Below are 17,082 nucleotides of genomic sequence, written 5' to 3' on the forward strand. Positions count from 1 at the left end.
CAGGAGGGGAAGACCCTCTATGAGGTGGATTGATTCAGTGACTGGGGTAATTGGGATGGGTGTGTCAGAGGCAATGAGATTGGCACTGGATAGAGCACGGTTTAGGGCTGTTGTACATAGGGTCGCTATGAGTCGCAAACGACTCGATGGCACATAACAACAACAACAACAACAACAAGACAGATCACCAGGCTTTTTTTTTCCACTGTGCTACTCAGTGGATTTCAAACAAGAAGATTTTGGTTAGTAAAAACCCATTAATTGTACAAAAACATAGTCACCTGAATAGATTTCTAAAACCATCATTGAAAAAAAAAATAATTGGACTTATATAGCATACTAACATTGAATAAATTAAAAAACAAACACACAAAGCAGTATTATATAATTTATAATGTGTTTAAAGAGATATGTCAAATACAGCAGTGAATCCTAGAGTGTGGGTCAGAAGGGGGTGCATAGGAGAATCATTATGATAGGTAAAAGAAGTAAAAAGAAACGAAAAGGGCTTTGCATAACCCATAGTTTATAGGTTATAATGTGCTAGAAATTGACTAGAATTGACCAGAGTACTTTTACTCCCTTTTAGCAAAATTCCTCCCAAAATTCTTACCCTTGTTAAATTAAGAATTTCAATTAATCCACAAGTGTCAGAAGTACTCATTCAGCCTTCTACTGTTAAACACTAACCTGCTGCTCTAGTTAGATCTAAAAGAAACTTGTTTCATAGATCTCACAGCTTCTCAATATCCATTGGATAATAAGAAAATGTGTGCATCCTTCCATATGAGTCTTTCTCATTCATTTAGGTTGGAGTTTACATTTCCTTTCAGTCAATCCAAGAAGGATCAGTGTGATCAAGCAAAGGAAGGTCCAAAAGCAGGAAGCAGAAGCAGTATGTTGCTATGAAGTACCTTTCTGAACAGTCCCTTTTGCTGTTGTAGGGCCTTGGGGCAATCCTTCAATGTAGGTGGTTGGCAACATGTCTGCTGAGATAGGCTGACCTTGAAGCTCTTGCAATCTCTCTCGTACAGCACTGGTCAGATCTACATAAGCCTCATCAATGCTGGCGCGTTCAATCACAGCAAAACGAGACATTATCTTCATCACTTCAACACTGGCTTCCCGGTACCTAAGAAGGATCATGTATGTAGGCAAAAAATAAGATTGTTGGCTTTATTCTCTCCCTTAATGGAACAATAAAATCATAAACCATCAGTGAAATCTCTTTAAAAAGATCAGATAGTAAACCAAATGAAGGGGAAAACAGGCAGATGGTCAGTAACAGAAACTAAGCAAAGAAACAATTTTACGGGGGACAACACTCAGATCATTAACATGTCTACATGGCAAACATCTCTCTAAAGAGAAAGGAAACATGTCAGACTAGTTTGAGAAAGGAAACATGTCAGACTAGTTTAACTAGAACACATTTTACTATGACCTCTTTTTTTTTAATATTTTTTTTTAATTATTTTTGTGTGCGTGTACCGTCAAATCAGATCTGACCGGTACAGGAGGAGATTGCCCCTCCTTCCCCGGCAGAGCATCTGGTGGATTTGAACCGTGCACCTCTGGGATTGTAGTTGCAGCTTCTTGCCACTAGGCCATGACCTCTTTTGTTATTTCATATATCCACCAGTCATCTTTTATTTTTGTCTTCAAATAAGAAGTAACTTACAAAGAAGACTATATAGTCTATCAGGTCTTCCTCAGAATGTTTCTTATAAATTAATAAGTGATATATGGATTTTATATTTCAGCCACTGGTACGTTTGGTTAACATAGGATTTAGCCCTCACCTCTTGGACTCCCCATCAAATCATCATTACTAGACACACCAAACTTCAAATCATCAAGCTGAAGCATCTACAGTGTGGAGAGCCTTCTGGGTAGAACAGCTTTTCCAGGGAAGCCTGAGTCAAAATGACATTTTAGTACAATCTCTAGAATTATTTGTGGGAACTGAACAATCTTCAAGATTACCTTCTTTGTTTTTTAACCTAGCTGTCCACCAAAATTCTAGAAATTAGCCTTGGAACAACTCACATAGGCACAGCTAAATCAGAGGCAGGCACAAGCCCAGTAATTGTGATAATAGTAAAACTGGTGTGGCAGAGTTTCCCCAGAGGATAGTAACTTAATGGTATTGTTCTTCCAGTCCTATAGAACTAGCTGTCTACAGCAACATGTGGAGATTTTCTTTACTTTGGACTTCCTATGGAATTTAAAGTTCTTTTTTGTTGTTGTTGAACCTAGTTTATCATAAAATGGGACTATTTATACCTCTTCACTTTCTATGAAAACTAGTGTTAGTTATTCTAGTTGTCTTTCTCACATGAGAAAACTACAGAACGAATTGGCTTTCACATGCATAGCAAGTAACTGAAAGGACAATGGATTGGATCATAGGCACTTCTGTCTTTAAATAGACATCTTTGTTCTTCAGCATTTTGTAGGTCTCGGACAGTATATTTTCCCAATGAAATACATCTTTTTATTTCTTTAAAAAAATATTGTCAATTTTTTATGTACATATGTCATGTGTATTCAAAAAAGCTGTGTGACTAGATTATCAATATACAAGCAAAGTATTTATTAATTCTCAAAAACATAAATGTACTGTGGCCAATTTGGCCCTGTAAACATATTTCTGTTAAACATGGTGCATTTATTCAAAACGGCTTTGTTTATCAAGTTGTTATTCCTTTAGCAAATGAATGAGCCTGCTACAGATAAGAAGAGCATGGGAAAGCTGAGAGAAGTTATTTGATGGTGGAGAAAAGAATGAAGCATTCTTTGAAGGAGCCATCAGCTGCTTCAGTCAGTGTGTTGAGACAAGAGGATTGTCAAGTACTACCTTTGTAGAAAATAATTCGAGTTCTTATTAAAATACTTTTAGCCATACATGGTCAGTTTATTAGAAAAACCAGGATAACGTCAATCTTACATTCTCAGGGTGTGCCAGTTTCTTTGATTCCAAGTCCCACTTTGGAGTGTTCTTGTACATTTATCTAGCACCTGAACATTTTCCATTCACATGAAAGTCTGTTCTGAACTGGATGCAATTTAAGCAGCTCTGTCAGAATTCTGACCACACGTAGCCTCAATCAGTGCTTGCTCTCATATATCCACTCAGCACAGTCCTAGTTAAAGGAATATGGACGGCACAGGGACTGCAACAGTGGATTGAGATATAGCTGTGATGGTGAAGACGGGGCAGTGTTTCTCCTTCTGAACATGGTGTTGGCACAGAAGTCAGAACCTGGAGCCACCTGGCCCATTTCTTGACTGCTGGTACCAAGGGGGTTGAGAGTGAATCCAAACAAGATGAAACTGCTGAGAAGTTCAAATCTTTTCTTCATCTATCATGTTGTTGCCTATTGGCCCAATGGTGAGGATATTTGCCTTTTTTTTCTTATTAATTTTAATGAATGTTTACAGAGATGTTGGATTTCCATTCATTCATTGTTGCATTTTCACTCTGCCCACCCCTCCCCCTCAAATCATTCTTCTCTTTGAAAAGTAAAAGAAAAATTCTTTCATTGTTATACAATGCCTCCCCCCAGGTCCACTCCACTATGCAGCCTTCATTCTGGACTCCTGTCATGAAAATAATACCTAAATCATACATGGCTTTAAACAGTTCTTTCCCTCATCTGTTTCAGAGCAGTATACATTATTTATTCCCTCTTTCTCAGTCTCCCCTCAACCCCAATGTCAGTCCCATTTTACAACAGTGGCATTTATACAGTATTTGCCTTTTTGTGACTAAGATATTTCACTCAGCATAATGTCCCTAGAGTCACTCATTTTGTATATTTCATGAGTTCTTTGTTTTTCAATGCAGCATAGTATTCCATTCATTTGTTGATGGGCATTTCAGTTGTTTCCACCTCTTTGCTATCTATTGTGAACAAAGCCAAAATAAACAGGTGTGCATATATCTGCTTGGGTTGCAGTTCTGGTTTCTTTAGGGTATATTCCCAGTAGTGGAATTGCTGGGTCAAATAGTATTTCTATTACCAACATTTTGAAAAAGCAACATACTGCCTTCCATAGTGGTTGCACCAATTAAGTTGTTTTATGACATTAAGTATAATACCCATCTTATAGCCTCATTTCTGCTGCTTCCTTCCCCCAAGTCTCATTTCCATGAATCCCTCTATTTTACCTTTTTCTGGTTTCTCATCTTTACCTTGGAAAAATACTGCCCTTTTAATCTTGCATAATTGACTGGTTAAGTACTTCTCTGGTGCTACTATCCTCAAGATTTAAGACAAAGAAAATTATTCCATTTTAAGCTGGTATATGACAGCTTCAGAATCATACTGTGAAGTCAGTCATATATATTGAAGGGAAACTACAAGTTACAAACCAAATCACGCAGTGCTCCCCTGTACCATTTGCACAACAGTCTCCTGAGTCAGGTATAGATTCCTCATGAGCACAATCAAGTGCTCTGGGATTCCCATTCTTCTCAATGTCAGCCACAACTTGTCATGATCCACACACTCAAATGCCTTTGCATAGTCAATAAAGCACAATAAACATTCTTCTGGTATTCCTTACTTTCAGCCAGGATCCATCTGACATCAGCAATGGCACCCCTGGTGCCATAGCCTCTTCTAAATGCTGCTTGAACTTCTGGCAATTCTCTATCTATGTACTATGAACACAACAGGGGAGCACTGCATGGTTTGGAATTGGGAAGGGAGTGTGTCAGGCATGTATTCTATCTCTACACCTGTTCAATCTATATGCTGAGCAAATTATCTGAGAAGCTGAACTCTATGAAGAGGAATGTGGCATCAGGATCGGAGAGAAACTCATCAATAACCTGTGTTATGCAGATGATACAACCTTGCTTGCAGAGGAGGACGTGAAGCACTTCTTGCAGAAGATCAAGGAATGCAGCCTTCAGTATGGATTGCATCTCAATATCAAGAAAACAAAGATTCTTACCACTGGACCAATGGTCAGGGTCATGAAGGATAAGAGGAGACTGAAACTGTCAACAACTTCATCTTGTTTAGATCCATAATTAACACTCTTGATACCAGCAGTCAGGAAATAAGAAGACGCATTGCACTGGGAAAATAAGCAGTTAGAGACCTTTCCAAATTATTGAGGGGTAGTGATGTCAGTTTGAGGACTAAGGTGCATTTGATTTAGGCCATAGTCTTTCCGATTACTAGCTATGCATCTGAGAGCTGGACAATAAGTAAGAATGACAGATAAAGAATCGACACCTTTGAGCTGTGGTGTTGAAGAAGAGCAATGAACATCCCATGGATGGCCAAGAGAACGAATAGATATGTCTTGGAGAGGGTGAAGCCAGAGTGCCCTTTGGAGGCAAGAATGATGAGATTTTGCCTCACATACTTTAGACATATCACTAGGAGGTGCTATTCCTTGGAAAGGGACATGATGTTGGGAAGGGTGGAGGGTCGGCGAAGGAAAGACCCTCAACCAGATGGATTAACATGGTGACTGCTGCAATGTGTGTCAGGAAGTGTGAGGATGGCTCAGGACAGAACTAGGTTCAGATCTTTTGTTCGTAGGGTTGCGATGAGTCTATTGGACTTAATGGCACCTAACAACAAGAAGTTACAAGTAATAACAAAAAAATGAATAACAAGGCAATTATACCGCCTTTACCAGCACAAAATTCTAGAAAATGTAAGTCAAATTAATTTTCTTTTCTGCCTATAAATCCAGTAGAGTTAGCAATGTCATTCTAACCTTTAGATATTTAGTTCACAGCTGAATTTAGGAGTATTTTAAGTTTCAAGTTAAGCATGATCCCTACATCATACCACATAGTATGGTGTACTGTGAATATGTGGATACTAGAGTCTAAAAGAATGGGTTTGAACTCTCAATCTATTCTTCCTAAGTATGTCACTTGAAATTATCCAACCTCTCTAAATATGTTTCCTCATCAATAAAGGGGGAGTAATATTAATACTTGAAAGCAGGAGTGGCATCCACTTCCTAAACAACATGCCTCTGGAAACTCTATGAACTTTGATAAATGAAGAGAGTTATAGAAAGTCTTCAGGCCTTTTGTTCATGAAGCTCTGGTGACCTAGAGGTAAGAACCTGCACTGCAATCCTGAATGTTCATCGTTCAAATCCACCAGCTGCTCTGTGGGAGAGGTGGGCAGTCTCTTCCCGTGACTCATTGTCTCTGAAAACCTGCTGGAGGATCAGCTATGGATTGGTTCTGACTCAGCGGTGCTCAACAACAGTAACACTAGAAACTAAAGGAGCCTGAGTGGTTTGGTGCAGTGGTTAAATGCTCAACTGTTAACCAAAAAGTCCGTAGTTTGAACTTACTCACTGTTCCACAGAAGAAAGAAAGATGTGACCACCTGCTTCCATCAAGATTAAAGTCATGGGCTCCCTATAAAGTAGTTCTATTCTGCCAATGTCAGAATGAACTTGATGGTAATGGGTAATACTAATGTTATTGTTAGGTGACATATGACTCATAGTAACCCTATGAATAGCAGATCTGAACCCCATCTTGTCCTGGCTAATTCTATTCGCTACATTTAAAAAATATAAGATTAGAAAGAAATAATTACTATAAAGATCTTAACACAATGCCTGGCATATAACATAAGCTTATTTCACACTAGTTTTAGGATTATTTTAATTACAAGGACTTATGCCTATCTTTGATGTAGCTATACCTATATAGGTTCTTCCAAAACTAAATTCCTAGAATCTAAGGTGAGACTGCTGCTAGGTAAAAAATAAAGAAGGTAATCTTGAAGAATGTTCAGTTCTCACAAATAATTTTAGCTCTATTACTAGAACATAACTTATCTCTCCCTGGAAAAAATTTTCAATTACATGTTGTTCTTGTTGTTGTTACATGCCGTTGAGTCACTTGTGACTCATAGTGACCCTACATACAACAGCCCTGAACCCTGCTCTATCCTGCGCCAACTGTATTGTCTCTGACACATCTACTCTCATTACCTCAGTCACTGAAACAATCCATCTCATCAAGGGTCTTCCTCTCTTGTGCTGTCCCTCCACCCTCCCGAGCTTGATGTCCCTTTCCAAGGACTGGCCCCTCCTTGCAACATGGCTCCATTTCAATTACATTCTCAATTGAATTACTTATTTGAAACACTTTAAACTTTTAGCTTAAGTTGATAGGAATTGGTATTCTGTTTTTGAGAGTTTTCTTTGTGGGGAAGAGGAAAGGGATGTGGTAAATACAAGGAGCTCCAATGGTGCAGTATATAGAATGCTGCACTGCTAAATGAAAAGGCTAGCAGTTCCACAGTTTCCACAGTTGCTCTGTGGGAAAAAGAAGAATAGTCTCTATTTGTTAAATTTTACTGCCTCAGAAACACAGGAGGATTGTTACAAGTGAGAAACTAACTCCACTGCAGAGGGTGGTATAGATGGTACATACACACATAACATTTGATATTTCAACAATCTTCACATGTACATTTCAGCGACACATATTATATGTATCTTGTTATTTAATCATCACCCCTATCCTCAAGTTTTACCATTACCCTTAACAGTAACTTAGTGTACCCTAAAGTATTCAGATATTCATTTTCAGTTTTCATTATAACAACCAACTTTTAAAATATTAGAACATAAAAAAACATCAAGGGCAACAATTGTTAGAGGTTAAAAAGGCTTTGTACTATTCCTGAAAGGTATTATCGAAATTGGTTTTCTTGTTAAAGAGACAAGATGGTTGATGAAAGGGAACTTTTCTAGATATTATTTACACAAAACAGGTAGCTCTAAATCACCAGTTGCCTAACCTCATGGGTTATTATTTCAACTCTTCTATCCCCCCTTACGAGAACTTTTCTTCTTACTTGGTGAGGTTAGCTTTCCCACGGGACTCTCGAACTTGTGCCAGAAGCAGATCTGGACATAACTTCTTAGCATCATCTGCCCACATGTTTCTAGTGACTCCAAAAGCACGTGCTTCATAACTTACTGCAATTATTCTAAGGTTAGAAAAGAGGAGAAACAGGAAAAATAGGATTACATGATGAGCAAAAACAATTAAAAACTTCACGTTAAGTAGACTATAAACATTAACAGTACAAACTTCTTGGCTACAGATGCCCCCATTCTGTCAAAAACAGATCTGAAAAATAAGACCCAGCAGGTATTCCTCCACATTAAAATGGTAAGTGATGGTTTTAACAATAACGATACATACCCACCACCTTTCCATGTTTTGTACTGTACAACTGCACAAGGTTTATTTCTCAGATGAGGATTTTGCCGCTGTTCCACTTGGACAAAAAAACAGTCCATGTCCACCAGTGCAACTACTCGATCCTGCCCAGGGTAGGTGGTAACCATTTTTCTGTAAAATAGTATTTTATTGACAATTAGAAAATATACCAACTGACAATGAATTCTTAAATACAACACCAAAAGCAAACAGAAATAATTAGAACAACAAAAACAAAAGATAAACTGGACCTTTGTTGTTTTTGTTCTGTGCCATCGAGTCACTTGTGACTCATAGCGACCCTATGTACAAGAGCCCTAAATGCCATTCTATCCTGTGCCAACCTCGTTGTCTCAAACACACTCATTCTCACCACTCCACTCACAGAATTGATCCATCTCATCGAGGGTCTCCTGCACTGTCCCTCCACTCTCCCAAACATGATGTCCCTCCTTGCAACATGCCCAAAGTATGTCAGGCGAAGCTTCAGAATCCTTGACTCCAAGGAGCATTCTGGCTTCACCCTCTCTCGGACAGACCTGTTTTTTCTCCTAGCAGTCCAGGGTACATTCAACACTCTTCTCCAGCACCACAGCTCAAAGGCATCAATTCTCTTTCTATCATCCCTACTATACACTGTCCAACTCTCCAACGCATAGCACGTAATTACAAAGACCATAGCCTGGATCAGGCACACCTTAGTCTCCAGCCTTACGTGGTTGCTCTTCAGTACTCTTGAGGGGTCCCTCACAACCAAGCTTAAAATTATTTGTGCACCAAAACATTTTATTAATAAAGTGAGAAGATAAACTAAAATAGGAGAAAATAATTTGGAAATTATACATATTAAGTATTTTAAACCTACAATATGCAACAAACGTCTACAAAAGAATAAACAATCCAATCAAAAAATGAGCAAACAACTTGAAGAGACTTTTTCCCCCAGAGGAGATGTACAAACAGCCTATGTATACATATATGCATATATATATATAAATAATATATATGTAAAGGCACCCAACATAATTAGTCATTAACCAATAAACCAACGCTACAATTGTTGGTTTCTGACTCATAATTACCTAATTGGATAAAACAGAATTTTCCCATAGGGTTTCCAAGGCTGTAAATACATATGGAAGCTGTCTGAAGTGGCTTGTCAGTTCAAACCACTGACTTCCTCCCATGAAGTTCTTTAATGCTGCACCATGAGGGATCAATAGTGATTGTTGTTAGGTACTACCAAGTCAGCTCCAACTCATAGCAAGCCTCTATACAACAGAACACACACTGTCCTGTCCTGGTCCATCCTCAAGTCCCTGTGCTAGAGTTTACTGCTCCATCAACTGTGTCAGTGTAGCTCCTTGAAGGTCCTGATCTTTCACTGACCCTCTACTTTTCCAAGCATAATGTCTTTCTTTAAGGATGGCCCTTCCTGATACTATGCCTAAAATATGTGCTATGTAGTCTCTCCACCCTTGCTTCTATAGAGCATTCTGGCTATACTTTCAAGAGAGATCTGTTTGTTCTTTTGGTAGTCGTTGTTGTTGTTGTTGTTAAATGCCAGTGAGTCACTTGCGACTCATAGCAACCTATGTACAACAGCTCAGCCCTGCTCTATCTTGAGCCAACATCATTGTCTCTGACACATCTACCCCCATTACCCCAGTCACTGAGTCAATCCATCTCATGCAGGATTATCCTCTCTTGTGCTGTCCCTCCACACTGCCAAGTCTGATGTCCCTTTACAAGGACTGGTCCCTCCTAGCAATATGCCCACAAAGTATGTCAGACAGAGCTTCAAAATTCTTGCCTCTAAGGAGCAGCCTGGTTTCAACAAACTGGTTTGTTCTCCTAGCAGTCCATCGTTGTTGTTGTTGTTGTTGTTATGTGCCGTCGAGTCGCTTGTGACTTATAGTGACCCTATGTACAAGAGTCCTAAACCCTGCTCTACCCTCTGCCAACCTCACCATCTCGGACACACTTATTCCCACCACTCTAATCAAAGAATCGACCCATCTCATCGAGGTCTTCCTCTCCTATACTGTCCCTCCGCTCTCCTAAACATGATGACCCTCTTCAAGGACTGGTCCCTCCTTGCAACATGCCCAAAGTATGTCAGATGAAGCTTCAGAATCCTTAACTCCAAGGAGCAGCCCAGCTCCACCCTCTCCAGGACAAATCTGTTTGTTTTCCTAGTAGTCCATGGTATAGTCAATACTCTTCTCCAGCACCACAGCACAAAAGCAACAATTCTCTTTCTATCATCCCTATTCACTGTCCAACTCGCTGATGCATAGAATGTAACTGCGAAGACTATGGCCCGGATCAGGTGCACCTTAGTCTCCAGCCTGACGTCGTTGCTCTTCAGTACTCTGGAGAGGTCCCTGACAGCTGACTTTCCCACTGCAATTCGTCTCTTGATTTCCTGGCTGCTGGTACCAAAAATGTTGACTATGGAGCCAAGCAAACTAAAACTGTTAACTATCTCAATCTCTTCACCATCCACACTAATTCTGCCAATTGGTCCAGTGGTGAGAATCATTGTTTTCTTGATGTTGAGCTTCAATCATATTGAAGGCTGCAGTCCCTGAACCTCTGCAGCAAGTGTTTCAGGTCCTCCTCAGTTTTAGTAAGCAGGGTTGTGTCATCCGCATAACGCAGGTTGTTGATGAATCTTCCACCATTCCTGATGCCACATTCCTCCTCACACAGCTCAGCATCCTGGATGATCTGTTTTGCATACAGATTGAAAAGGTATGGAGACAGAATACATCCCTTGCGGACCTCCTTCCTGATTTTGAACCATGTAGTGTCTCTTTGCTCTGTTTTGACAACTGCCTCCTGGTCCAAGTATAGGTTTTGAATAAGCACAATCAAATGTTCTGAGATTCCCATTCTTCTCAGAGTCAGCCATAGCTTGTTGTGATCCACACAGTCAAAAGCCTTTGCATAGTCAATGAAGCACAGATAGACATTCATCTGGTACTCTCTGCTTTCTGCCAAGATGCACCTAACATTAGCTATAATGGCCCTAGTACCACGACCTCTTTTAAATCCAGCCTAGAACAGCATATTTGGCAGTTCTCTGTTGATATATTGCCCCAGTAATTTTTGGATAATTTTCAGCAGAATCTTGCTTGCATGTGATGTTAATGATAGTGTTTGATTACTCAATACTCTTCTCCAGCACCACAACTCAAAGGCATCAATTCTTCTTCTATCATCCTTAGTCATTATCCAGTTTTCTGACACACAGCAAGTAATTTGACACATGGCGTGGAGTTAGTCTCCAGACTGACATTGTTGCTCTTCAGGACTCAGGAGAGGTCCTTGACAGCAGATTTTCACAATGCAATTAGTCTTGATTTACTGGCTGCAGCTACCAAGAGTGTTGATTGTGGAGTCAAGCAAATCTATCATAATGCTGCCAATTAGCCCAGTGGTGAGAATCTTTGCTTTCTTAGTGTTGAGTTTTAATCCATATTGAAGGCTGCAGTCCTTGACCTTCTGCAACAAGTGCTGGTCTTCCTCAGTTTCAACAAGTAAGGTTGTGTCATCTGCATAACACTGGTTGTTGATGAGTCTTCCTCCAATCTAGATGCCACATTCCTCATCGGAGCCCAGCTTCCCAGATGATCTGTTCTGCATATAGATTGAAAAGGTATGGAGATAGGACACATCCTGGCATACACCTTTCCTGATTTTGAACCATGTAGTGTTTCCTTGCTCTGTTCCGATGACTTCCTCCTGGTCCAAGTACAGGTTTCGCATAAGGACAGAAGTGTTCTGGGATTCCCATTCTTCTCAGGGAGATACAACCAAAATAAGAGAATGAGACACCACATTCACCAGGATGACTATTATTTTAAAAAACAAAAAGCAATTATGTTGGTGAAGATGTGGAAAAATGAGAATCCTCATCTACTGCCGTGGCATAAAAGACTAGTGGTTCCTCAAGCAGTTATATGACCTAAGATGCAAATAAAAGGATATGTATTATATGATCCTATTTATATGAAACAGGGAGCTCTGGTGGCTTAGTGGGTAAAGAAGAGTGACTCAAAAGACACTGTGGCCCAAAGACAAGTGGTTCAAATTCACCAACTGCTCCAAGGGAGAAAGACAGACAATTTCCTCCTGTGTGATTTACAGCCTCTGACAACCCACTAGAGAGTCAGCTCTGAACACACGGACCACCTAGAGAACAAATAGGTCTGTTCTGGAGAGGGTAAAACCAAGCTGCTGCTTAGAGGCAAGGATTTTAAGCTCCATCTGATATACTTTGAGCATGTGGCCAGGAGAGGCAAGTCTTTGGAGAAGGGCATCATGTTTGAAGGAGTGGAGGGATAGTGCTGGGAAGCAAGAACCTTCATGAGATGGATTGACACAGTTACTGTGGTAATGGGGGTAGGTGTGTTGGAGAAAGGGAGACAGAATCAGGATAGGGAGTGGCTCAGAGATATTGCACACAGGGTTGGTGTGAGTCACAGGCAGTACACAATAACAGTGCTAAACAACATGCCTCTGGAAACTCGATGAACTTTGATAAATGTTGATAGTTATAGAAAGATTTCAGGCCTTTTGTTCAAACAACATGCCTCTGGAAACTCGATGAACTTTGATAAATGTTGATAGTTATAGAAAGGCTTCAGGCTTTATGTTCATAGGGTCACTGTAAGTCATCCTTTACTTGAAGGCAAACAAAAACAACATGCAAATAAACTGTGTGTGGCCCACCAACAAAAATTGAACAGTTTACTAATAATGCAAATTAGGTGCATGGATAACCTAGAAAAGTGTAAGAAACACAAGAGGATTGTTCAGTTCTGCCACCTCACTACTCTTAAAATGAACTCTTAGAATTGGAAACTGGGAGACCACCAGCAAGAAGAGACAGGAGTGGGGCACCTCTTTGCACCTGCTCCAGGAACTCCCTAGACTTGAGAGAGAGGTTTTTTTTTCTATAATTATATTTTATTAATTTTCATAAACATTCACAGAGATTTTGGGTTTCCATTCATTCATTGTTGCACTGAGAGAGAGTTTTAACACTGATTAGAGACAGCACGTAAGGCTTTTCAACCTACTGAGCAAGAGAGCTGAATGCCTTTGGGCTGAAATTTGCCAGCAGAGTTGGGAGCTCCAGGAACTTCTTGGTAGAGGTGAAGAACTTTGTTATATCTGTCTGAATACAGTAAAGGCTAGCCTGGCCCTGTAGGCCTGAGTTGTAGAGAGAGGCTTGCCTGTAGGCACAGCTAAGAAGAGGCTGTCCTCATCTAAGAAGTGTCCGGAGTAATTGCTGATCCTGAATTGTAACCTATTACATGTCTAAAAGACTTCTTATCATGGTTAAGGTTATGTGTTAACTTGGCTAAGACACGTGAGAGGCTTGGCATTTATGTAATGATGATGTTGTTGTTGTTAGGCTTCATCAAGTAGTGATGTTGTTGATGTTAGGTGTCGTTCAGTCAAGTACCACTCATAGTGACCCTATGAACAACCGATCTGAACCCTCTCCTATCCCGCATCACCCTCACAATCTCTGACATGCTCAATCCCATTGGTGCAGTCACTGTGTCAATCCACCTGGTTGGGAGTCTTCCTCTCCTTCTTTCTCCCTTCACCTTCCCAAACATGATGTCCCTCTCCAAGAAACAGCCTCTACTAGCAACATGCCCAAAGCATGTGAGATAAAGCTTTATCGTATTTGCCTCCAAGGAGCACTCTAGCTGCACCTTCTCCAAGAGAATACTGGTGTAGTTATCCCTTTTTGTGTGTGTGACATAATGTAATTATCTCTATTCAGTTATCACTCAGTCATTAAGAGAAGCTTCCATAGGGGTATGGCATGCATCCAATATAAATTAATATTCTAGCAAAACTTTCTCGGTTTTTTGCTTGCTCTGGTTCTTGCATCTGGCTCATCATCTTGGGACATGACCCAGTTTCTTGTCTTACTGTCTAAAGACCTTGAGATTCATCAAACCTTCATGGTCATAAACCAGCAGCCTGACAGCTGTATGGGCCATTTCCTTGAGATAAATCAGTCCCCTTTCCTTTCTCTTTCTGTCTCTCCCTCTCTCCACAAACACTCATACACTCTCATTCTCTCTCTCTCTCTTTCCCCTGGTGGTGTAATATATGGTATGTTGGATTTCAAAACAGAAGATGCACTATTTGAATCAACCAACCACTCTGCAAGATAAAAGTAGGCCTTTTTCTTCCACAAAGATTTATAACCTTGGAAACTAGATGGGAGAGCTGCATTGAATTTGAACTGACGTGACAGCAGTGGGTTAGTTTTTTATATATATATATATATATACACACTCATATACATATATAGTTGAGCATCTAAACTAAGACAGACTAAGAAGCAGGCCTGCCAATTCATTTCTGAAATGATGTTGTTGTTGTTGTTATGTGCCGTCGAGTCGTTTCCGACTCATAGCGACCCTATGTACAACAGCCCTAAACCCTGCTCTATCCTGCGCCAACCGCACTGCCTCTGACACACCCATCCCTATTATCCCAGTCACCGAATCAGTCCATCTCATAGAGGGTCTTCCCCTCCTGCGTTGTCCCTCAACCCTCCCAAGCATGATGTCCCTCTCCAAGGACCCGTCCCTCCTGGCAACATGTCCAAAGTATCCCAGAATCCTTGCCTCCAAGGAGTAGCTTGGTTTAATCCTCTCCAAGAAAAATCTGTTTTCCTGGCAGTCCAGGGTACATTCAGTACCCTTCTCCAGCACCACAGCTCAAAAGCATCCACTCTTCTTCTGTTATCTTATTCAACTCTCTGATGCATAACAAGCGATTGCAAATACCATGGCCTGTATCAGGCGCACCTTAGTCTCCAGAGAGACACTGTTGCTCCTGAGTACTTTAGAGAGATCCCTAACAGCAGACTTTCCCATCGCGATACGCTTTTTGATTTCCTGACTGCTGGTGCCAAGAGTGTTGACTGTGGAGCCGAGCAAACTGAAGCTCTGAACAATCTCAATCTCTTCGTCATCCATCCTGACGCTGCCAATTGGTCCAGTGGTGAGAATCTTTGTCTTCTTGACATTGAGCCTCAGTCCATACTGAAGGCTGCAGTCCTTGACCCTTCGCAGCAAGTGCATGAGGTCCTCCTCAGTTTCAGCAAGCAGGGTTGTGTCATCTGCATAACGGAGATTGTTAATAGACCTTCCACCAATCCTGATGCCACAATTCTCCTCATAGAGCCCAGCCTCTCGGATAATCTGCTCTGCATACATGTTGAAAAGGTATGGAAATGATACGACCTTAAAATCCCCAAGAATAATGTTTGAACATTGCTAGATATAGTGCTGGAGGATGAGCTCCTTAGGTTGGAAGGCACTAAATATGTAACTGGGAAGGAGCTGCCTCCTCAAGAAGTTGTTATTAGCTGCTGTCCAGGTGGCTACAACTCCAAGTGGCCCTATGAAAACCAGAACAGAGCCACATCCTATCCTGCATCATGCTCAAGCCCACTGTTACAGTCACTATAAAATCAACCTTACTGATGTGGATGGAGTCAAGCTTTCACCCAATCAGGGGCCTTCATTTGCTAATGTGGCAAGACTCTAAAGGAGGAAAAACAGCTGCAAACATTAATAATTGGAATATTTAATGTACAAAGTATATATCTCAGAAAATTGGAGTTTTTAAAAATAAAAAATTAAATGGTGAGCTCAGGTGGCCTAGTGGCAAGAAGCTGCACTGCAGTCCCAGAGGTATGTGGTTTGAATCCACCTGATGCTCTGCTGGAGAAGGAGGGACAATTTCCTCCTGTACCAGTCAGATCTGATTTGATGGCACACACACACACACACAAAATAAAAAATAAAAAATTAAATGGAATACATAAAGATTGAAATCCAAGGCATTAGTGACCTGAGATGGACTGGTATTGGCTATTCTGAATTATCATATTATCTTGTAAACAGGAAATGACAAACAGAAAAGAAATGGTGTCACATTCATTATCAAAAAGAAAATCTCAAGATCTACCGTTGAAGTATAATGCTGTGAGTGATAGGATAATATCCATATGCATGCAAGGAAGATTTGTTAATACAACTATTATTTTAAAAATCCATTAACCACTAAACCCAAAGAGGAAGAAATTGAGGATTTCTATCATTCTGTCTCCAGCTTCATTTATCTGTCACCAAGTTCATGTTTTCCAACTACTGATCCTTCTCTGTTCCCAATTTTTGCATTCTAGTAACCCACTATTATTATTGTATCTTGATTGCATATTCAGTTTCTGATTGCATAAGTTGATAGAAAGTTTCTATTTCCTCTTTTTTGGGCTCTAGCTGTTGATATATAAATTTGAATGATGGTGGTATTCACTGGACTGCTCTGTATGAGTATGGATATTATCCTGTCACTCACAACACTATATTTCAAAATGGATCTAGAAATGATGTTTTTTAAACTATGAAAGCAATCCCATTTTTCCTCACCCTTTCATCTCTGGCATGTTGTTGTTGTTGTTTGGTGCCATCGAGTCGTAGACGACTCATAGCGACCCGATGAACGAACAGCCTGAGCACTGTTCGTACATAGAGCTTCCAGAGGCAAGCCATTTCGGAAGTAGATGCCACTCTAGCTTTCAGGCTTGTTTTAGTCGGGAAGCTCCAGCCAACACTGTCCACTGTGGGTACCCATTACCATAATTGTTTGATTCAAAATGCCAATTACCAATCCATCTCATTTCTCCAATATCTGTTGTTGTTATGTGCCGTCGAGTCGTTTGCGACTCATAGCGACCCTATGTACAACAGCCCTAAACCGTGCTCTATCCAGTGCCAATCTCATTGCCTCTGACA

At 40.4% G+C, this 17,082-nt stretch overlaps 1 protein-coding gene across 1 annotated transcript in view; it reads right to left on the bottom strand.

The window, feature by feature from the left end:
- The window catches only part of POLH (polymerase (DNA directed), eta), a 52,763-nt gene extending 44,401 nt beyond the window's left edge, over nucleotides 1–8,362 (bottom strand). Inside the window, exons 1-3 of the mRNA XM_006881953.1 lie at nucleotides 8,219–8,362; nucleotides 7,866–8,000; nucleotides 915–1,132 (exon numbers count right to left, since the gene is read on the bottom strand). Coding sequence (XP_006882015.1) covers nucleotides 915–1,132; nucleotides 7,866–8,000; nucleotides 8,219–8,316 — 451 coding nt within the window. The 5' untranslated portion in view covers nucleotides 8,317–8,362. The remainder of the gene's footprint in view (nucleotides 1–914; nucleotides 1,133–7,865; nucleotides 8,001–8,218) is intronic.
- Nucleotides 8,363–17,082: the final 8,720 nt, after the last annotated feature.

The sequence above is a fragment of the Elephantulus edwardii genome, unplaced genomic scaffold (assembly GCF_000299155.1).
Source record: "Elephantulus edwardii isolate Elephantulus edwardi_28Jun2011 unplaced genomic scaffold, EleEdw1.0 scaffold00017, whole genome shotgun sequence".
In the NCBI taxonomy this organism is placed as follows: domain Eukaryota; kingdom Metazoa; phylum Chordata; class Mammalia; order Macroscelidea; family Macroscelididae; genus Elephantulus; species Elephantulus edwardii.